This window comes from Heliconius melpomene, chromosome 2 (assembly GCF_056956725.1).
Source record: "Heliconius melpomene rosina isolate 202511_hmr_F chromosome 2, ASM5695672v1, whole genome shotgun sequence".
Lineage (NCBI taxonomy): Eukaryota > Metazoa > Arthropoda > Insecta > Lepidoptera > Nymphalidae > Heliconius > Heliconius melpomene.
In genome coordinates this window covers 1,842,672-1,867,237 of record NC_140390.1, presented here as the reverse complement: position 1 = coordinate 1,867,237, position 24,566 = coordinate 1,842,672, and the positions used below count along the sequence as shown (strand labels likewise).

The following is a 24,566-nucleotide window of genomic DNA, read 5'->3' as shown; positions in this document are numbered from 1 at the left end:
TGTAATCCATATGATTATTTGTTCTCCAAATACTCTACAGAGTATGCAAAAATTGTTTAAATTTTGATTAAGAGTTAAAATGTAAAATTAATCATTATTACTTTAAACGTATATTTTAACAAACCTAACGTAATATTTTCAACATATAGAAATTTAATTGAAATAGGAAATAAGTAGATGATAGAATGTGAGTGATATTATAAAAATTTAAAACTTTTTTATGTGGAACTCAAATCACATTTAAATTTTAATAACGACAGGTAAAAAAACATAAGTATTTCAGTTTGTCTTTATTAAAATGTCTACTTGTAAAATAATCTAAATTAGCATCACAATTATTAGCGCACATACTAAAATAAACAGCTTATAAATTAAATTAACACAAAAATTATAAAAAAAAACAATATTCAAAACAAAAAAGAAACAATTGACTACACTACGAAGCATTTACGAGGCAAGTTGATAAATAGACTGTCAAATTGCCTTTAAAAATTAGGAACTGACAAAAACAGTGTTTTATATTTAAAAAAAAACAATTGTTTTTTATTATAGATTTTCACCTAAAAATGAACATGTAATTAAAAGAAAAATCCAAACATTTCTATTGAGCATATATTGTTAACACCACTAACTAATACATCGTTGGACGAAACTCACTAAATCATACAATATAATAAATAAACACAAAACAGGATTTAACTTAATGGTAATTTAAATAATATTGTATATAATTAAATGTCTGAAAAAAAAATATTAAAATGCATTAACCTTCCTCGAATCGCTCTGTTTCAAAGTAACATACCATTCTAAATAATTTCTAATAGGTCTTAAACATTAAAAAGTGAATTTAGAAATACATTATTGTCTTTGATAATTAGTTACACAAAGCTCTTCAGAGAAGGGACTAGCTTATTTTTAATTAATTGTATCAAGAAATATAAAATAAAATCATAAATATAATTGTATTGATCCGTTTCTATTGAGATATCGTATTTATTGTTATAATCGATTTTATTATTTTAATTGATATCGATTTAATTCCGTTCAATTCCGATGTCTTATAATTACATATATTATACATGTTGTTGTAACAACTATTGCACATTAGAAATCATAATACAATACAAATGAATTATGAAATTGAATTTAATGAAATATTACAAATACATTAATAGCCATTATAAAAATGTGAAAATAAAATCTAGTTAAATATTAGAATAATGTGTATAAAATAATAAATAATTTATTCACAAATTCAAAATAAAAAAGTAAATCTCAAAATTTCAAATCTGCTTTTTTCTATAAGATTAACAAAGTCATTGACTTCAAAATCATTTATCTTTAAAGCAAACTTTTCTGATAAGCACATCTAGATAAAAGTTGCTAAAAATTATTTTGAGAATAAAGCAGATACGAAATTTTAAACTAACAAATACGATATCCATTGAAATTGAAAATTATTTATAATCTGTACAAATTCAAAATTCTTACAGAACCACACAAAATAATTAAGAAAAATATATAAATATCCAGATCCAGTCATAGATTCAAAAGAAACTCACACGAGAACAATAAATATACATACAAACGAATTACAACGAATAGACAATTTGATTTCCATATTATTACATCAATAAGAAGTAAACAATCAAGTATCGGTTTTTGTAATATCATTATATTTAACACCAAATTGTAACAATTATTTAACATTGTTTTATCGATTACAATCGATGTTGTATAATTTATACTAACGACGATTTAATATTTGTTTTTAACATTTTAAAAAGTTCTAAAATCGATATCTAATCGATGAATGGCCTTAATATTCTTGAATTTTTCTTTTCTTGATATTGACTATCAAATAGAATATACTAGTAAAGAGTAATTAACGGCCATTACAAAATCAGTTTTACGTCAGACATTACATTTAATGATTAAACATTTATTCAACGTTTGACACAATATTGATTTGCAGATACAGAAAAAACAGCCAAAAAATTAAACAAAACGCTTATATAAATAATACGCCTTAGAAAAAAACATTCCAGAATATCCCGAAACAATGAAGCTCTATTTTAAACGACTAGCCTTTTTATTTATTCTAAAAAGCCATATCGACTAATACTATGTATAACAATACTGAATATGCCATAAAAAATGTGTGTTTTTTGTATTATTTTTCAGTTAATGTTGGTATGCTTGCACTATAGTTCAATGAGGGCCAATATGTTTGAGGTTATCTGTCAAATTGACATTTATATATTATCTGTATTCAATTATTTATTCTAATAACACAAGATTGTAATAACAATTATAGTTATAACCTAAAACAATAATTAAAATAAAATCAACACGTCCATTTCTATTACGCCCGCGAAAAAAAAAGACAAAATTAAAAACAAAAATGCTAAGCCCTCATTGCATTGAGCTTAAACACTTATATTGTATAGTGAGACAAGGTTCAAACTCGCATCAATTCAGTACAGAGTTGAATCCTTATAGAAATTATTTTCTTAATTTACAATAAATAATGGCTAACAACATTCGAACAATACGACTTCTAAACTATTCTGGCAGATTATTCAAACTGGCGTATAATTACCGACGGGCTTATAGAATATCTGTCCGGTGAAAATTCTACGGAATATCTCCTTCAACAGGAGGCCTTTCTCTTTTTTAATCTTGGCTAGGAACCCGCGATTCTCATTGGCGCGTCGAGATAGGTACGGGAGTACTTCAACCACTGGGCCGTAGGGTACATATTTGTAGGCGGAGTAGCCGGCTTGACCTGAAACAGTATATAAATATATTGAAAATTAAATTTCTAATGTATCTATACTAATACAAATATTATGAAATAGAAAGGTGTAGGTGTGTTTGGTTAGACGTGCTTATTTCCAAAACTACTTGAATGAATTGAAGAAAATGTTTTTGTGTGAATGCTGCCGTGGTACTGGTGGCGCAGGGTTACTTAGTAGAAGTTTTCGCTTCCATACCCACTCGGGGGAATGAAATAATTAATATTTTCATTGCTGCCTCGAAAATTCGTCGGAAGTATCTTAAAGAGAACCGAGTAGCGAAACACTAGATTGCCAAGACCTCTCTACTTACCCTGCTATGTGAATAATACAGAATGATGCAGAAACATACAGAAAAAAAATACATTTCATATTAGGAATTCCCATAAAAAAGAGCTTCTCAAACATTCCATTAAAAACTTGAATCCTATAAAATCAGCTTCTCAAATTTTAAAACAAAAACACAAATTCCATAAACTAGAACTTCTCAAACTTTCCATCAAAAACTCAAATTTCATAAACAAGAACTTCTCAGTTTCCATCACTAAACTCACCCAACGGGAACGTGATGTGGTCGCACATGCCCAACAGCTGTCCAAAGCAGACCACCTTGTCCCCGGGCCCGATGCCGTGCTCCTTCATCAGCTGTATGGCGTAGCGGACCGTGTCCTCGTTGTGGGACGCCACCATGATGCCGAGACGGTCGTTTTGCTCATTCTGTTTGTTATCAAAATATTATTTAGTTGTATATATATACATATATATATTTGTTTGTTTGTTTGTTTAAGATTATATCAATCAAATCGTAATACCCATATAATCGTAATCGTAGTATTGCTTGGTTAACAGAGGAAATGACAATATAAATATATTAAATATTTCACTCCCCCGAGTGGAACTCGAACCCACGGTCTCAGTAATAACTACTTTCTTCTCTAAGCGATCGCACATGTTGATCAAAAACTGTCAACGCGACTTATATAATTATTTTCGTTGTCCCTCTCTAGCACCAAGATAAACCGCGACGTTGACGTTGCGCGAAATTGGAAAATCCGTGGCATACAGAGTGTCTTAACACTAGGTTTTTATTTATAAGTTCAATAAAGTTAAAAAAAAAACAAAATAAGTCAAAATTTTATTTTAAATTACCTTAACCCTGCTAAGTATTTCCTTGAGGCATCGATGGAAGGAATTAGTGGTAGCGTCTACACTCTCGCAGGTCGGGTCTTCGTATCCCATGGCGGCGGCTCGAGCACGCTCCTGGGAAAAAAAAAATAAGAAAAAAAATGTTAACAACTGACAAAACGACAAAATAATTTATGAATGTGGATATATTTTTTATGAAAGTTGCTTTAATAGAAATAACATATATGTATACCCCATAAGTAGGTTAATATAACATTTTTTAATAATAATATTAGTAATGTTCAACATTTTTCCAAATCTTTCAATCTTTGTTTATCAATTGTGTTGGTAATCCGGATAATATCGAATCCGTGTAATACAAGGCCGAATAATCGAGTCTTTACTGTTTTTTGTAAACTTATTTCCCTTACCTGTTCTATATACGCTCCTCTCACCAGCTTAGCGCCCCAGTAGAAGTTCTGACGCTGAGCTTGCTCCAGGTCCGTGACTATCTCATTATATGTATTCTTTAGGTAGGTTTGGTATGTATTAAATACTAGGAACTTATTCTGTAATTAAAAGGAGAAACTAATTAGACGTACATTTTGCTATTCTAGACAGCTTCAGACAATATCGACAACCTAGGAAAGTATATTAACATGTTATACAATTTTCTACTTCGCACCTATTTTACAGACATAATGAGGCTATGGTGATAAGAGTAGATATGAAAATCGTGGGCATGGGTTCGATCTCCGATCGGGGAAATGAATTATTTTCGTACTTCCGCTCTGGAAAAACTAAAAACGGTAAGTTTCGCTACTGAACACTATTAAATTCGTGGCGAAAGTAGAGAAGAGTGACTATGGATACCCGTATTCGCCTTCTCTGCTATTTAAATAAAACAACACAACCAACCTTATTATATCTTCTCATCATTTCCAAGCAGATCCTCGATATAGCTGGCTGGAAGTATGTTTGTTCAGCATCAATCATTATTCTGACATCACGTTCGTTGGCCACCTTGATAATGCTGTTCAGCCTTCTGAGCATATTTCTGAACATTTCCTCTTCCTTTGGTGATATCTGGGAGATGAGACGCCTCATCTGACCGGTTTTCGGGTCTGGCACCCGGAAGGAATCGGAGAGACCCATGTCTTTGTCTAGAATGTTTGACCATGGGAACAGGTGGACGATACTGGAATTATGTAATTGAAATTTAATATGTAAAAAAAATTTATGTATGAAGAATTAGATTTTCGTGCATTAGTAGTAAAACATAACCTATACTTTTCTTTTACATTTTTTATTTTAATATAACTTATACGAATTTTTTGTTTTCCTCTTGAAGTTAAAGAACGATGAATCTCAAATTGTAGAAAGTATACATAAACATAAAGACTATCTCGACTTAGATAGCTCGTTATTTTTTAAATAAAAAAGCATTTTTTTCTTCCGGTTTTGTTTAGTCTAAATTAAGGACGTAAAGTAATAAGAAGTAGAAGAAACGACACAAAAAATTATAATATTTTCATCTGTCAAACACAGAAATAGCTAGTATATAAGATATATTATTTTAATCTTTTTATCATCTAAGTATAGTAAATATGTTTTAAAGCCATAGGGCACAATTGAAATTTAACAAGATTGGGAGTTCGACTCCCACTAAAGGTTATTTACATATACCCATTTAAAAATATAAAATTCCTGGATAGAGTTAGAGAAAGTGAAGCATGTACTATCTGAAACTCTATAATGGACGCAAAATGCAGAATGTATGGATTTTATATGAAATTTAGGATTTTATCACTATCAAGTTGATGAAAAACAAATTTATAAACTAAAGTATAATTAAAACAAAGGTGTTAATATTCTAGTAATAAATTAAAAACTGAAATAACCTTAAACAAAATGCTTTATAAAGTTATGAGTATTTTATAGTTAGATATATATATATATATTATATATATATTTTTATAAAGAAATTATATAGATTTTAAAACATTTTGGCTATAGTTAGATCAGCAGCGAATATGTAAGTCGTTTTTAAAAGATATAATTAAATAAAGCTTGAAGAGTAGACAATCAAATTATCGAACTCAGATTAAAAAAAATTAAGTAAAAAATGTCTGTCTAGCATAGCCACAACATTGGCCAGTCTAATATAAATAATATCTAGCTTATCTACATATGGACCACTGTTTTAATGAAGAAAATAATTAAAAAAATAAAATATAGTTATGTGTAATACTTAAAAAAAGTAATCTAATATTTATATTTCCTTTTTATTTATTTTCTCAGAGACACTTTTAATTTAATAGATGTATAATATTTTAATTTTCGTAGAATCCAAATATTATAAATAAAAATAAAATAGGATAATTTTAGATAAATTTCAATTGTATTTATTTATATTTACAACGGTAGCGCCAATATAGGAAACTCGCAATTGGTGTATTTCAATGCAACTTAAAAAAAATATACGGTCCATATGTACGTATTATATGTATATACAGGGTGTAACGCGATCGAAGAATCAACGGTTGTCTATGGGTAGGCGACCTCAGTAAATTTCCATTTCACCCCATGACACAGGATACAGCGTGAAGCTAATGAGCGCAGAGCCATCAATGGGGCTGTATTTGCCAATATTTTTCAAGAATTCTATGCTTTCCAACAAAATCACATATTTCCAAATATCTGCTGAACCACTGAAAATTGCAACTGAAGTCGCTTACTCATAGACAACCGTTGATCCGTCAATCGCGCTACGCTTACATCCTGTATATATATATATATATTATTAAAAAAGGGGGGTTTACAATTAGCGACATTACGTCTCAACGCTTACGATAACAAGTAGTCGCCACTGACCGGTCCCACGGGAATAAGTGCAGCACACTGAAATACATCTTGTTACTTCAATACTATGCTGATAGTGTATGATACATGCGTATGTACAGGGTGATCGATGAGTCGTGCCAGCAAATTATATATATATCTATAAATATATCAACATATCAATTATATATACATATATCTCACCCTTCCGTATCCGAAGTGATTTTCTTCATGAAATCCTGAACTTCGGGTTTGGAGCTCAGATCACCGAGGTAACGTTGGAGGTCTTCGATGGTCTTGTGATGTGTGAGCACGTTTCCGGTCCCACCAGCTATTTGGTGCATGTAGCTACGCGCCCTCATTATCACTTCGGATAATTGGAGCTGAAAGATGGGGGAAATGCATTTATATTAAAAACAAGCCAGTTCAGCAGCGTAGGCAGAGATAGCTTAGAATTAAGATATTTCGTTTCCGAGATATTGCGGGTTGAATAGTGGAATTCAATGCTGCGCTTTTGCCTCGTTACCAGAGCGAGGACATGAAAATATTAAATATTTCACTTCCCGAGTGGGAATCGAACCCCCAACCGCCGCGCCTGTGCCCCTTCGTCACGACGACCTCATGTTTTTAGAAATAAATACGGTAACAACATTTATTTTACTTACAAGTAGCTGAGGTCTGCCAAGAGCTGTCAGTTTAACTGCCATCAAACCCGTACTTTTAGTGTTTTCTGAAAAAATAAAATTTTGATAGTTTAATTAATCATATTTGGCTATTTATAGAGAAAAACTAAATGACCAGTATAAAATTAGTGTCCACCATTTAAGTGATGAAATATTTCAGGACCCAAATAAACCATTTGTCTTATCCTGGCAACATTAATATAATTTTCTATACGAGCGGCTCGCTCGCGGCTTCGACCGCTTGATTGATTTTTTAAATATTTTGAACTGAATTTAAAGAAATCGAAAGAAAACCGTTCTTCATTAAAAAATTAAACCTTTTGGAATTTTGTTTGTTTTATGCTAAGAAAAATGTCTAGTTATTATATATCCACTAGTATCTGGGAGGTACTAGCATAAATAACATACCACAATACCCACCCCGCACGAATTCCAGGATAAAAAGCCAATATCGTCGACTAAAATATTTCACTTACCAGCCACAGCGTCGATACTCCTCAAAAAGGCCTCCATATTCTTCTCACAAGCTGCTTCATTCAAATAGAAGTAAGTCCTAGCGCTGGTCACTTTGTACCGGCGGTCGGCGAACCTCTGCTCCACGTGGTACTGCTTGAGCTGACCTTCCTCCTGCTGGTCCCCACATGTTGAGATCGACGCGCTGATGAGAAAAATACTGTTAAATTCTGATACTATTGATAATTTGGGGTAATTTAGGTAAATTATTAAATTAAGCTCTAAAGTATAGTATGAAGATGGTTGATCAGTGAGCGAGTGCATTCAGAGGCCATAGTGGCCCAGGGACACAAGCAAATGACTTTAAGTCTACGGTTGCAGGTTCGATTCCCCGAAGTGGGCAACGGAGTGTCTTAACACTAGATTTCCTCTGCCTTCCTTGCTATATGCGGGGTAGAGCGTGATGCTAGAAAAAACGTATCTATTTAATAAAATATGTTCGACGTGGCTAATTAATTAATGATCAAATCCTGGTTTAAATTGTGCTATCTAAATTTTTAAGATTGAATATATTTTTTTTAGTTCTATTATAGAGAATTACCAAATACTAGCTACTACTAATTAATTACTGCAGGTTTTTTAGAAAAAAAAATAAGTTTTTTTATTATTTTTATAATATGTTTTCTAAAAACGTATTTTCTTTCTAAATTACACTTAATTGACAGTAATTGAGAGAAATATTTATTTTTTGTAGAAATTAATGTTAAATATATAATACATAAGAAGATTTAATATATATAAAACTGCTAAAAAAGTGATACATAATCAATGTACTATGTATTTTAATCGATGTTTATCTTGTTTTTAGAAAATTATTTAATTAAGAGACTAATTCTGCAGATAAAATGTTTGTATATTTGTATTTCCGTATATATTTTTATAAGGATCTAGTTTTATTAGTATAGGAATTATATTTATTAAATTTTTTGCACAAATTATTATACATCATAAGAATTTGTGCAAAAAATATTTATAAATAGGGTCATAGACAAACTAAATGTAAAAAAAAAATGCTATTTAAAAAAATAGACAAAAATCGCTCGACCCCAATTGCCTATTTCAGTTTTAATGACATTGAAAACAGTGCGTAGAAAAATCCACTTTAAATTCTTTAGAATAAAAGAGAATTTCGCCTAATTATAATTCAATGATGTCGAGAACATGTGACACATGTAGGTCACAATAATTGAACGTCCGAAATTCTTTAGTTAGACTTTTCTAATAACTTATCATGTTACAAAGTTGTTTAGGCATAATAGATCCGAGTCTTTGTCAGGGAGAGTCGCCATTTTGAATACAGAGTATTAATTACATCCAGAAATAAAAAATACATTTAAATGATGTGGTGATAAATTAAACGTAAGAAATTTAAAACAACTAAATGTAATCAAAAATATTAGTAAAATTAATATTTCGAAATACCAATCTATTAAATAATTTACGAAAAATAAATACTACAATAACGTCGAAATTTAAATAAAGATAATCAATAATTATCATTTACAAATGAAAAAAGAAGTCACTTGTACAGTTCCAATTTATTATAAATTATAATGTAGAAAAACTGATTTCTCGACTTCCTATAAATTAAATAGCAAATTTATTTAATATTTTCTTTATATTATACTGATGCTTGTACAGCTATAGCCAATATAAAGTGTAAGTTTTTTTCATTTAATTTGAGAAGTATCAATCGATATTTTTTTTATTTTTTAAATAATTATCCGTCATATTAAAGATTAGATTTTTTTTATAGATTAAAAATATTTTAAAATACAGCGTTTATTAGCGTTAGTAACGTATGAACGAACGAACGTGTTTTAAATTTTTGTCTTTCAAATAATCGTAGAAATACATACAAATTTACATTTTAATCACTAATAATAATTACCTTACGGCTGTCAATAGACAAAAAGATACAGGTTCAGGTTATTTTGCATAAAATTATCACCATAGAGGCTCAAACTGCTTAAAATTACTTTTTAGTTTAAATTTAAGTATAATGTATTATAAATAATGTAAAACTATAATTTGAGGTTGTATAATTTTTATGGAAAACTTTATGGGCATCTTTCAAAGTACAATTGCGTCGCACGATTTTTTTAATGGAGGTTTGCTTTGTATTTTGTGTTAGTAAATAAGAAATGTGTAAATAATTTGTGTCTTCATTCTGGTATTATGTAAAAAATACACAATAGAATATTTTATTATTCGGAAAACCATTCCAGTATTGAATATTAAATTCAAAAGAGTTTCAATGGTCTTGAATAATAGTTTTTTTCCATATTTGACTGTAATAAATATGTAAATTAATTGTAATTTAGTAAAATTATTGCCATGGGGCAACTACTTGTACTAAACTTTACAAATGACATTTACTTTGAAATCTAAAATTACTAAGAAAGAAAAAAACATCTAAAAAAAATACACAAAATTAAATAATAATAATAGATAATTAACTATAACAGATTAAAAAAAAATACAACGAATCTAATGCAATAACTGAAAAAAAGAAAATCAAAACCCAGCTATGATTAAATCTTGTAAAGTCCTCGGACCGCTTTTTATTAGTTTCGTCAAACGCTCACTTGTTATACAGCTTCTGGAACATTCGGTATTCATTAGTAACTAATTAAAATATTTATTTTAGTATTAAATCTAGTAATATTGCATAGACAAATAATATCAATATAGCATGAATATTTTATAATTTACGTATTGCTTTTTGGAACCAATAATAAATAATATTTGTTTATCAGAGACTGTAATAGAAAGGACAACGAATCGACAACCCTATAGAGACGCAATCAAAAGTATAAACATAAACATCTCTAACAAATTACTGATATAATGGTACATCTTCCAAGTTATAATAACAATCTTATGAATATAATATTATCTATACTTCTTATTATAGGGGATATACCTTTAAAAAAACTGATATACTGTTATACTTAAGTCCGTAGTGACGCAGGCGCACAAAGGTGTGCGACTGTAACGCGACTGTTGTGGGTTCGATCCCAACTCGAGGGAATCAATTATTATTTATTAATATTTTCATTTCTTTGCTTTGGCACCAAAGCCCGAGCCCGAGCGTAGAGTTCCGCCACTCAATTCGCAATGCTTCGATAAATTCCGCGGAAGGTGAGGAATGAAGTGTCTTAACACTATGTTCCCTCTGACTACCCTGTTAGGCCCCAACACGATCAAGAAAAAAGCTAAAGCTGTTTAAATGGATAAAACTTAAATAATTTAGTATCTAAATGTTTTTCATTTTTACATCTCCACATACATAGTTATATAATCTGTGGCAACACACATATTGAATCTGTGCATACAAACAGTTCCAAGTAAAACAGTAACAGATTAACAATACTGAATTAATAGTGACAGCCTAACGAAGGACGGAATTCATAACGACATTGCACGTGACTTTCTGAATTATAACACCATTACGATCACGATTCAGTTCAGTCAGCCATTTTGTGTGGAAATTTCGACATTATTCCTAGTAAATGATAAGGTTGAAAATTGTGTAAACATAGTGAATAGCCGTCATAAGTCTTGAAACAATGAGAAAATTGGAAAAGAGGCCATACACCGCCCGTCTATAGATCTAAATGTATTCTACTCATCTAACAAAACGTATAAAGTATTGTGGCGCCGGTTTTTTTTTATAAATGGCTTAAGGATATTTAAGAATAATTATTTTTTCACAGGCTAATAAGCTCGTATTGTTTTTATTTGTCAAACTACAATAATAATTACGGCTAGCATTATCGGGGTATATATTTATACTTTGATGTCAGTTGCGAGACAGTAACGTAGCGACCGGTAGGTATTGGGTTTGATTACCGCTCGAGGAAATTAAATATTTAATATTTGGATTTCCTCTCTCTAGCAACGAGGTGTACGTGAAATATCTGAGGAGGAGGAGTTCTGGAGGCATTGCATGTTGAGCGACGAGTTCTGCCACGCAAGATGCAATGCCTCCAGAATTTGGCAGAAAGTTGGGAACGGAAGTGTCTTTATGAGAATGAAGTGCCTTAATAGATATAGAGCATAGAGTTAACTATAAAAATAGATACTCACCTAACTTCACGCTTCTCAGCCTCCTCTTGTGACAAATCTTCCTCCACGGAGTAGTCGAGGATCGACTTCACTCCGAACGAACGTAATCTGTGAAATTATAAAAAATATTATATTGGGGCCGTTGTGGCGCAGGGCACAAGCGTGTGACTGTAAACGCCACGGTTTTAAGTTCGATTCCCACTCGGGAAAATTAATTATTTAATATTTTCATTTCCTGCCTCTCAACGCGCAATGGTTCCAGAAATCAGTGGAAAGTGGTTATATAATTCATTTAAACATAATCACCTCTCAAGAGTAGGCTTGATTTTGTTCTGGTCTTCGCCGGCGACGAACTGCCCATAGAAGGTCGCCTTCATGATGACTTCGAAGAGACGGTTGCCCACCACCTGGCGCAACCTCTTCATGAGCTGTTGAAACAAAAAAATAGTTTAAAGTATTGTAAACGGCATAAATCTGGAATCAGCTTCAGGCTGTACATAGCAGGATAGGTCTAGGGAACCTAGTGTTAAGACACTCTGTTCCTCATTTGCCACCAAATTCTGAAGATATCGCGTGTTGAGTAGTGGAACTCACCGTGACACTTGAGAGAGACATGAATTATAGTAAGAGTTCAGCGTTGAGTTTCCTCATTTATACCGTCTGTCTTGAAAATTGGAACGATAGATTAGGAACGGTGCGTCTCAACTAGGTTCCCTGTCTATCCTGGTATGTAGGGTATATAGTGTGAAGCTAAAAAAAGACTTAAAATATTCTTTTGAACCTAATATTTTGTTCAAACCACCATACCACGTTCAGCTGGTCAAGATTAACGAAGCCTATAATCGCGTTAGTTCCAACAAATTCTAATGTACATATTTTCTGTAATACTAAAGTATGTAACTTCTAGATATATTTTTTTAGGTACACGCTACTGCGTGCTTCCTTTCCCGCAGGTAGAAAGGTAAGCAGAGTAAACCTAGTATTAAATCACTCCGTCCTCCATTTTCCGCCCAATTTCCAAGGCATTGTGCCATAAATATCTACTGCACTATAGAATTATAGATCCAAGCTCCCTTGAGCTCTAATATAGCCCTAAAAGGCAACCGACGAAAGAAGTTACATAACCAAAAATATAAAAGATATAAAAATATGTGTAATGTTAGAACACTACAATGTTGTAGTTGCCCTAAAAAAACGAAGCGTCCTTCACTTCACCTCAACGAATTTGAATGTCATATCAGCATTGTCACTACGCGGACAGTAATGTATGCGTTAAAATGGAATTTAAAAACTCTGAGTAACTCTGAGATCGATCTTGAGATCATGGGCGTATCTATTAGAGATGGGCGTTATTGTTTTTTTCCGTTAACGGTTATGAAACCGATATATGGTTTTCGTATCGATATCAAAAACGGTTTTCAGATATCGTTTTTCGAATTGTCAATAAACGCAAAATCACAATTATAACATTATAATATCATAATAAATATATGTAATTAGTATTACATATAAATAAAAACTATAATCAAATGTAAAAAAAACAATATTTAGTAATTAAATTAAAATAATATTAAAATACAAAATCATATCCAAATTTCAACTTTATTCATTTATTTAGAAGTTCGATTTCATAACGACGAAATAATAACTTGTAGATGTAATGTAAGAAAACCGCCGAAACATGAATCTGTTAGTTAGTTATCGGGTATTCGCTTCATTTCTTTTACACCCGTGAAGAATATACGGATAGAAAGAGAGGTAGCGAATATTAGTTTATCAGATATTCGCCTTATCTCATTTACGCCCGTTCGAAATAAGTTAGTTAGAAAGAGAGGAAGTTAGTTTTAATATAAAACCGTTTGACGTTTCAAAAGTTTTGCGTTATTACAGTTTTATTCAGATCACAGCTATGTTGAGTTTTCAGTTTCTGTAAAAACGGTTTTCTAAAAACATATATCGATACGTTATGTTTTCCTTAACATATCGGTTTCAAGTTACGTTTTGATATATCGAACTCATCCCTAGTATCTAGATATATTTTACAGGGTGGACCTAAACTTTAGCTTTGAACAGATCTGTTGCCGTAAAGGGGTTTTATATAAATTTTTCAGGCTTAATTTTCTGTGTTTTTTTTTATTGAAATAAATTAATGGATTAGTAAATATTAAAGTACAATATGACAAAATGAAGGAAATCTTATGTTAATTAATAATTTGTTTACCGATTCTCCGCTTAATTTTCAATTTTTGTTATCAAATATTAAATTAATTTGCTACAGCTGACATTTACAATGTTCATGACACACTCGTCTCCGATACTTGGCAATAGGCCTGGAAAGCCTGGGAAACGTACGGTAAGCGGATATCTTGCGTAAAAAATATATCTGTACAGAAGAGGCGAATTCATATGGCAAGGCGTAGCGTAGTGACACAATTGCATATCTTCGCCTTGGTACACAGGCAAAGCGCGACGTTAAGTTACGTCACACAACACAAAATGTGTGGAAAATTGGGCGCATGGTGGGGAACACCCTGCTCCACGGTAGAAAGCGTAAGTTACTTTTTTGACCCCAATTTTCATTTTTGTCGTATATCTCCGCTTTACTACATAATGTAGGACGTGAAATATTTTTTTATATTATAGAAGTATCATTGCCAATTTTATTTTATTTACAAGTCATTCTTCTATACATATGTACATTTTAAATATAATCATTTAATTATACAGTTCCACAACTGTAGAGTATAACAGTAAAGAAGTTAAAGAAAATACATACTTTTTTTACAGAGTTTCAGAAAGAAAATTTTATGAAAATCTGTGAGTAAAGGGTGCGCCAGTAAGACCTCACTCATTAAAGTAATTGCTTACTTTACAGCTCAGCGTGCCTTTGGCAAGCGAAGGCGCGACGTTGAAGCTATACTTACAGTTTTATTATGAAACTTAAAGGCAAAGAACGACGGGAAAATGCTAAAAAAAATTCAAATTATGGATTTATATAAGATTTTAATTTGATTGAAGCAGTGGGACAACGTCTGAATGTAAACAATATGGTTGTAGATTCGATGCCCGCTTGAAGGACATGTTTTCAGTTGTTAAGTTTCGCTTCTAGTGTTAAAACACTTCGTCGTCCAATGCTTATTGCGTGCTTAAGACCACCAGAAAGTTACCAGAACAACAAAATAAAAATATTTAATATTTCATTCCGTCGAGTGAGAATCGAACCAGCAACCGTTGCGTTTGCAGTTGCTTCTTTTTTATAAATATACAATGCACTTACTAAAGAAATTAATTATCTAAAATGTGGTAAGATTCACACTGTTCATACAGTACTTTTTATTTATTTTAAATAGCAATAAATATTTGTAATATCTAATAGTACAGATTTCAAACGGCAAAAATAAAGTAGACATACTATTTTATTGAAAAATCATTTTGTATAAGATAGTATAGCATCGAGGAACCTGCACATAGCAATGTAGAAACAGAGAACCTGGGAACCTATATTTTTTCGGAATGGTAAGCAAACGTCTCCGTAGTAATCACAGTACGCTAATTTAAAAAAAAAAACGGAAATATTAAATTATTTATTAAAGGTGTCAATTATACCTAAAAATGAAAGTTAACCTAAAAAACGGGGCCACCCTACCGAAACCTGGTCACGTCATGTAGACCCCACGTGCGCATACTTCCCTATAAATAGATCACTTTCGCTACAAATCGTGAGGCCAATGCTGCAGGCAAGTCTTCAGGTTATTTTCGATTGAGGGCAACACACTGCATATTAATATTTATTAGTGTAAACACTACTGATACAAACGGACAGATTTAATTTTAATTAATTCTGTTCATTGACAAGAATCATTGTAACTACAGTTGGGAAAAAACATTGACTTCCCATATAAGGGTATTTAATTACTTAAGAAGAAAACACAGCAATTAAATCTCAGTTTTTAGGGTTCCGTACGACTAAAGGAAATAACGTTACCGTTATAGGATCAGTGTTGTCCGTCTGTCTGTTTAATCATTTATCTCATGATTGTGTGAAGGTTTTCTATCTGAAATTAATATCGAACGGTCCTATAAAGCCCCTCCAGAATTCCTCTGCCTACCCTGCTATGTGTGGGATACAGAAAAAAATATATGTTTAAACGTTGCTTTCCGCCACAGTTTACAATGTTTTGCATATTGAAAAACATTGTAAACTGTGGCGGACGGAAACGAGGAATAATCAGTCACTTATCACTATATTTTCTTGTATACATCTATTATCTATTATGATATCTTACGAAATGTTAAAAACTTAAGAGGCATTTATTCTCCTCACTCCTGTCTTCTCTATCACTCGGTCTGGCACGTGTATCTATTATATAATACAACAATTTGGCGACTGTACGCGAGATCTTTCTAAAATGTCTTTTTCTACTATTGCTGGGTGCCAAGAGTGTCGCGCGATCGTCTGTTGCTAGTATAACTCACAATTTCTGTATGATTTAGAGACCTTCGAGGCGCAGCGGCACAAGGTTGTGTGTAACGCGACGGTTGTGAGTTCAATCCCCACTCGATAAAGTGAAATATTTATTTACGTTTATATTTCCATTTCTTATATTCTATTTCCTTAGGAGAGATCTTTTGTTTTTCCTCGATTTTTACTTACTTTAAATGTGTTTTTTTAAATGTATTAGCCCTATATGTTTAGTATCATACATTTTAGGAAACCTAACATTTCGAATACTTTGCCGTAGTCCGACTAATCCGGTTAAAGAGATTCATTTAAAACAGATAAGTTTTAGTGACCTTAAAACCAAAGTCTTTCACTCAAGTTCTGATCTGGTGGGTTCAATCCACATTCGGAAAAATAATTACATTTATTTCCATGGCCTCGCTCTGGCCGATAGAAGTCTGGGCGGCGTTTAGTTCCACCATTCAATACGCAGTCTCGACAGTTGGAAGGAAATTGAGGAACAGATTGTCCTAACACCAGGTTCCTGCTGCGTAACCTGCTATGCGGAAGCAGAAAAGCGAGAGAGTGCAAAAAAAAAATCAATTTACTCGTCGTAATACAACAAAATTGTAAATGTAATAATACGATATATGCATGTATAGTTGAAGCACAAAAAAATTGGCACCACTACAAGGTCGCCCGCCTTTTGAATATTTAAACGGAACTTTTCCACACATTATTTAAAATTCACGCGAACACGTGATTTGGTTAAATATAAGTATATTGGTATCTAGAATTCCACAATACGTTGTTTTAAGACATATTTCATTTTATTAGTAGCCATACTCTCTTACTACTCGTAGTTCCGCCACTTAACAAGAAATTTTTCGAAAAGTTTGGACCGGAGTGTCGTAACACAAGGTTCCCTCTGTCCTTTTGTTTTTACTGGATTGATCAAGCTAAACGAGCGTACGGGTACCTGATGGTAAGTGAACTTCGCTACCGTGTGGTTAAAAAAATCGACGTCACTTAAAAGGTGAAACAGTTCTCCAGAACACTTCCCATAAAATACAAAAAGCCAGATTGTCAAGCCTTTCACGGATCCTTGGTTCCCCAACGATTCGGACGGCTCTACGTTGTATGCAATCAAATGGGTCAAGCTCCTATTGGGGTTCACCAGCCCAGAGATGAGAGCAGTACTCCATAAGGCCGAACCTGGGCCCTATACAGGACTAATGGCGCTCTGCCGATGTCCCCCACTTTCTATGAGGCCAACTTGTCTCTCTGGTATATGCGGAAAAAAACAGACAGTCGCTAATAATAAAAAAAACCAATGATTATTCACTTTCCCTCATTTATCTAATTATCAATTCTAATCCAAAGCATTACAGGCCATGGTGTTTCCAGACGACTGGACCTTAAGTAGGGCCCGTCTGCCGCCGAGAACCGGTTTACAATATAATAAAAAATTGACGGAGTTCATTGACGAGAGTGTAATCCGACAACTTTTATTTTTACTTCATATTGCTGTTAACTTTTTTATAGTAAAAAACTGGTCCTGAGTATTTTTTCTAGAACCTACACACGTCTTATTGCGTATATTTTATAAGATTTTTACATTTATAGAAATTATTAAGTCGTCGTTCATATCTGACGCAATTTTGGTGTCCTTGGAGTAAGACAGTACAGAACGGTTTTGGGTTCGTTTCCCCACTAAGATTAAAATGTAGAATATAAATATTTGCCTTCTTAACTTTCCATATTTTTGTTGTTTTTTATTTTTCATTTTCTGATCAGAGAAAACATTTTTCATTCATCATGTCATTAAAAAAGAGAAGATTGCAAATTCAAATAAATCTCTTAATCTATATTTATGCATAACATAGAAACGGACTTTCCTAACACTTGATTCCCTGTATCCACCCTGCTGTGCAGATATTGGTGTGAAACTGCTTTTCCATAATGGAACAAAGACCCAAGAATTCACTATCGACCAAACAAATTCTGTTACTTAAAAAAAAAAATACTAGAGTGTCACTCAAGGCCGCGCTTGTAACCAGAACGATTAAGTAAAAACAATTCATTCCCCCAATTGGGAATCGATCCCACATCCGTCGCCTCGTCACAGTTACAGTCTACGCACATTTATAACCTTTTTACGCTTTCTTTGACCAGTTCGCATTAACGGTATAACTAATACAAGTATTAGCTGAATGATCTAGATATTTTATTATTATTTGTAGATTGTTTCCAGTACATTCAACCTAGAGAAGAAATTATTTTAAAAGAAATGTAGGTCAATGGTATTAATTCTAGATAATACTAGTGTATTGTTTTTACGTTTATATAGCTTCTTTTCTAAAAGAATGCAGAAGAATAGAATGGAAGAATGCTTTCTGCAGAATTGGGAACGGAAGTGTCTTAATTGAAACGGATTGTATTAGCATTAGGTTCCCATGTTCCCTCTTCCTAATCTGCTATACAGGAGGAAGCTAAATCAACAATAATAAATAAAATATAATCCTCGATAAAAAAACCACAATAAAGTAGGAAAAATCAATGTCGTTTTTTCTGTGTATAAACTAAAAATTATTAACCAATTAGAACAACTACTTTACACTACGACGATTGAAAGACAAATATATTTAAATCGATATGTATATAAAAAACCGTACAAGTGCGAGTCGGGCTCGCACACCGAGAGTTCCGTACAGGAATTCGAGGCCTGAAGAGACTTTCGGAAATTCAAGTTTAGCTTAGCCAGAGCCCTTTCATCTGACACCTCACGTTAACAAGCGGCTTTAATACCAAATTTTGCCCCTGTTTTAAGGCTATTATTTTTTAGGATCTTTCTGAACTAGTACTACCTGTAGATGCTAGGTGCCAATTTTGATAATACTAGGTCAGCCGGAAGTACCCTATTAATTTTCCCTTAAAATATACGGAACCCTAAAAAAATAGTGCGATTTTGAGTATTTATCGTGGATAGAATTAGGACTGCACGATTCGCGACTGACATTTTCCATACAAAACTGGTTTACGACAGCTCTAAAGCTAGTAATATTTATTTGGTCATTTAGGACAACTCATCGAACTTGTTATACTTTATGGAAAATACCTGCCATGCTGATATATCATTAAGTCATTTAAAAACTTCTTCGGGCCGTCGTCGTGTGGCCGTAAACGCGAAGGTCGTGCGTTCGACTCCCACACGGGGGAATGTATTATTAGTTATTAATATTTTCATTTCTTCCTACCTTTACATATTTATTGATGCTAAAACAAACAAAAAGTCCATGGTAAAAGCATGGAACCTAGTTAGGAAAAGGTGAAATATTTATAGAATTTAAGTAAAAAACATGTTTTCATCGGGTCGAACTGTGCGAACTAATATTATGAATAAAATCTAAGAATCTGAATATGAACTACATGTAATAATTATATTCTCATGAAATTTGGCAGTCACACGTACGTAGCTTATTTGACAATACAATATTATGGTATCAACGAGCTGGTGTGATGATGGAGCCAGGGCCTCAATATTGGAACTCTTCAGAGATGACTAGTAAACCATTCGAGTTTAGCCTTGTACAATTAAGATCGCATTTGTATCGCTTGGTGTAGAAAAAGCGTGTTCTTTATTATGTTTTTAAAACTATTTAACATATACCATTTCCTTCTGGTTACATCTCGTTCAGATTTAAAACCACTTATCATCCCATCAAGCAAGATAAGAAGACAACAGCTTGCACCAGGTTTTATCATGTTTAAAGTAGTTAATTAATTCATTTAGGTAGTTAATTCATTCATTACATCGCTCTAAAAATGTACTGGAATTTTTAGTTTAGGAAAACTTATGCATCGTCCGTCAATAAATTTAATTAATATTTGATTTCCTCGAGTGGGGATCGAACTCACAGTCGTCGCGTTACAGTCACAACCTAATGTCCCTGCGCCACGAATGGCCTCAGTCTATAAATATATAGAATTTACTAACATTCTGAATACTTTTATATATTTCCTATTAAATACTCAATACACATAGTAGCACGTGTTTCTCGTAACTGAACGATAAGATAATTAATAATTGTACTGAATGAAAATAAAAGCGTTTCTAATTCAAGTACCTGCGAGTAATTCGACTGTAATCGCGACTGGTTGTGGGTTCGATTCCCACTCGAGGAAATTAAATACAAGTATTAAATAAATTTATAATTCCATTTCTTCGCTATGGTGTCGCAATGCCTTCACCATTCGGCGGAAAGTAGGGGACGGAATGTCTTAGCACTAGGTTCCCTCTGTCTATCCTGCTGTGTGCGGGATACAGCATGAAGAAATGATTTTATTAATTACTAGTGGACCCGAACGCGGCTACGCCCGCTTAAACTATACAAATATTTATTAAATATATTTATGAAATTATTTTCAGTTTTCAAAAGAGAGATGCGTTAAGCAAGCTCATTTTGGGTGACGTTTTCTAACAACAACATTCCATGCAAAACGTTGCTTAGCAACGGTCCCATAGCGACGGTTGTTATTAACATGGCGGAATAAATTGCATGTCAAATTAATAAGTATTTTAATATATTGGTATATATCGATAATATTACAAATAAGAGAAAAAAAGTATCCTATGTTCATCCCGAGACCCTCAAGTATCTCTATATGAGTATTTTATCACAATTAAATTAGCGGTTTGGGCCTGATTGCGTAAAAGACAGACAGACAGACAGACAGAGTTACTTTCGAATTTATAATATAGGTATGGATATGTAGATATAAACTCGAGTAAATTTGCATAAAGATTAAGAATGATAATAATTGTTCTTTCAACAACCGCTATTAAAACAGAAAGTTAATACTGAGTACTTATTTGTATTAGAAATTAATTTCATTCGTAAAATGTAGACATTTCTGGATTTGGATCTTTTTCTGGATATAACTAGTTACGTCTAAATAATGTAAATTAAGTTGTCATTTATTTATTTTGTTTTGTTTAGCTTCACGCTATATCTCACACACGCAAGGTAGTCTGTAGGAACCTGGGAACCTAGAGTTAAGACACTTCCTATGATTTCCTACTTTACACGTGTCCTGTGACGGATCTCAACGCCGCGGTTTGCCTCGTTAGGGGAGCGAGGAAATGAAAATATTAAATATGTAATTTCTCCAAGTGGGAATCTAAGCCATGATCTTAGCGTTTACAATCTCACACTTGTGCCACTGCGACACTACGCCCTCGTTGTTTTTAATATAAATAAAATCTATGTTGACAAATCTTATTTTTTATCGTCACGCATATCCCCCATAATCCGGTATAGACAGACTCATATTATCAACGTCGCGTTTTCTAACATGCCTAAAAAAATTTAATACAAGTAAAATATTTAGCATCAAACTTGAACCCCCAACTCTTAACCACATCTTATCCACTTCGCCATTAGACACAAACAAATACAGCAATGGTTATTCCATACAAATACACTCAAAAGCACTTAGTATAATGAAAAACCCGATAGATATTACATTATTAAGGAAAACCTATTAAAAGTACAGTAAATTACGTAAAGTAATTTTTCAGCATATTTGAATATGACGCGAAAGTATGACATGACATAATATACTCATAATTTTCCGCTCTGTTTTATATTATAGTTTAGAGAAATATTCTTTTTATTTGTTAAATATATTGTAATTCTTTTCCCTTTATAGAAGTCATAGCTGGCCTTATGCAAAAAAAGACATTCCAGTTCTCCACTTTCCATCTGAACCCGAGACATTGTGTCCATTCGCCAGATCAGGAAATTAATGGGATTAACTCAATATCCTTCAAGATAGTTCATGCGGTGGGGATCGAATCTACAACCAGTGTGTTGCTACGTGGACGCTACTACTCCGTCACGACGATTTTTTTTATCATCCTCATTTTTAGTAATTGGAAGACTATTTGATGCATATCAAACATTTTCTTAATTTGGTTCTATTTTGGGACACTATTTTTAAGGGTTTAAAATAAAAATATATGCTGACATAAATGACAGTCTTTTTAGCATACATATTTTTAATATTAAAATATAAAAATGTAAATGAATATTTAGAAAATTAAATCATAAAATAATTAAAATAATTTTAATAAACAAATAAAAATATTTTTATTACGAATATAAATATAAACACGCGAATCTTGTATTTTTACAAAGCAAGGTTATTATAATAAAATGTTCTTATGAATCATTATTCAATAATACTTATAATCTATAATTTTTAATTTGACAGAACTATCGCAGATATGAAGGATGGAGATCGTTAATTCATTTTCTTGTAAAATGTATTTTTTTCTGAATTAAATTGTATTTATTATAGGTTTTAAGTAAAAAATAAAGTTATAAAATATTTTTATTATTGAAATAATGCGAAAAGCAGCTGTCGAACATAAGGGTACCTATCCACAGTTGTATTTTTTTTTCGCTGTTAAGTACTTAATCAATGGCATTGTAAATTATTTACAGTTTCGCGTTAGAAATGCGTATAATTTTTACGAGTACGTTTTCCAGATAATTTTTTAATTTATAGAACTTGAAATTTTGTTCTATTGTATATCAAATAATTGTTAATAGTTTATAAATAATAAATCCTTCCCTAATTCAGGGAAGTACAAAAAAACTGTATGTACATAATAAATTAATGAAAACTATTAGCTATATACTTTTTTCTTGTTCATTCATTCAACGTAAAATAAAAACAAAACTAAGTATGCCTTAAGAGATACCAACACCAAATATGGTTCAATATCGTCCACCTGGCTTCTGTGGACTCGTATAGAATTGCAATTGAAGTAAAGAGACCACGAGAACAATGTCTTGATAAAGTTGAATAACCTAAACATCTACGGAAGTGCCGAATCAATTCTCGGCCGACGCCAGCGAATTCTAGGTATTAGGTAATACTGGTCCCAGTCGTTAGAGTCTAGCCTAGTGTCTGGACAGCGACGCATGCGCTATGAACATCTTGAAAATCCATTTCCACCCCTTTCATTCACAGATTTTTTCCTATTATATAATTATTATTTCCGCTTATGTAGATCTAATGAAAACCTGAACTAATAATAAATAATATTGGTTTTTACATTTAGTTTCACTAAGAATTAGCAGATGCAACGTTTGTTGGTGAGAATGTGAGCTAGCGGTTGTGACGTAACCGGTCGTAACCAAACTCTTTCGTACAACCGTATATTATAGAAAAAAAGTACGCCACCAACCGGTTAAACAACCACCACACGGGAACCAACCACGTGCAAAACTCAAGACGTTCTCTAGACATTATTCTGACACTACTAGATGAAAATCGTAATAAAAGAAATTCAAGGGCACAGCCGGTTAATTTTAGGCATTTCCAAACGCACCATAATTTACTTATATAACGAAACAAACGAATCACTCACCATGTCATTATTCTCAACTATCCAATTGATCGAGCATATTTGGTAGACGAGGTACGCCCGTACCAGTTCGCTGGTTTTCTTCGATTTGAAAGCATCTTTCGGACTGTTGAAGGAGAGGTCCAGGTCGTCGCGGGAGGGCGTCGAGAGGGCCCGGAACCCCCTAGGCGCGTTCAGGGCAAGCCGCCGTACCAGAGCCATAGTAGCGTGTCTCACGAAAGCACGAGCACACGCCTCGAGTCGCCGCCGACAACTGACAGCTAACTTTGACAGAACCCCGAACTGACGTGCCGTTCAATATGAACTGAGATTGCGCACTAAATTCCTTTTTCCAATTATAAATGCCACGAAGGTGTGTCTTTATAGCTCTCCGCTATTGGTCGAGAAGTCATTTTCTCCGTAATTATAGCACACTAAAATCTTTTGTGCTTGTGTGGGTTCCCTTGTTGTAGTATACATTGCTTTTTTTTACTTCTATTCTATATTACTAGGGTATTGTAAGTGGGTAATGTATTTGTGGGTTGTGTTACGTAAAGGAACAGCGGTTAAGCCTTGACTCAAACTTGACTGATTTGGTTTATCGTGTTAGTCGTTTATTAGTGATTTGGAGATTTGTAATTTTGCTTTTAGACTAGTATTTATTATTTACTAAAATT

General features: G+C 32.7%; 1 protein-coding gene across 2 annotated transcripts; it reads right to left on the bottom strand.

Annotated features, from left to right (window-relative positions):
- Nucleotides 1-275: 275 nt before the first annotated feature.
- slgA (proline dehydrogenase slgA) lies at nt 276-24,229 on the bottom strand. Of its 2 annotated transcripts, XM_085198519.1 has the most exons (12): nt 23,914-24,229; nt 12,338-12,459; nt 12,053-12,139; nt 7,924-8,105; nt 7,430-7,494; nt 6,969-7,147; nt 6,798-6,824; nt 4,842-5,121; nt 4,355-4,492; nt 3,948-4,058; nt 3,353-3,515; nt 276-2,788 (listed from the first exon to the last, which is right to left on the bottom strand). In XM_085198519.1, exons 1-12 carry the CDS (start codon nt 24,109-24,111, stop codon nt 2,583-2,585), a joined length of 1,758 nt encoding a protein of 585 aa, XP_085054645.1. In that variant the 5' UTR covers nt 24,112-24,229; the 3' UTR covers nt 276-2,582. The 2 variants fall into 2 exon arrangements, with proteins under 2 accessions (XP_085054645.1, XP_085054653.1); XM_085198527.1 differs by lacking the exon at nt 6,798-6,824 and having other exon boundaries at nt 23,914-24,227.
- Between the last annotated feature and the right edge of the window lie 337 nt (nt 24,230-24,566).

Bases quoted from the DNA above. Each gene is read 5' to 3' on its own strand.
- slgA (XM_085198519.1), bottom strand. From the start codon at position 24,111: ATGGCTCTGGTACGGCGGCTTGCCCTGAACGCGCCTAGGGGGTTCCGG. The intron at 5,122-6,797 runs GTCAGTGGCGAC...ACATAATTCCAG, and splicing joins CACTTATTCCCGTGGGACCG to TATCGTCCACCTGTTCCCAT. The intron at 4,493-4,841 runs GTTGGTTGTGTT...TTTTAATTACAG, and splicing joins TGATGAGAAGATATAATAAG to AATAAGTTCCTAGTATTTAA.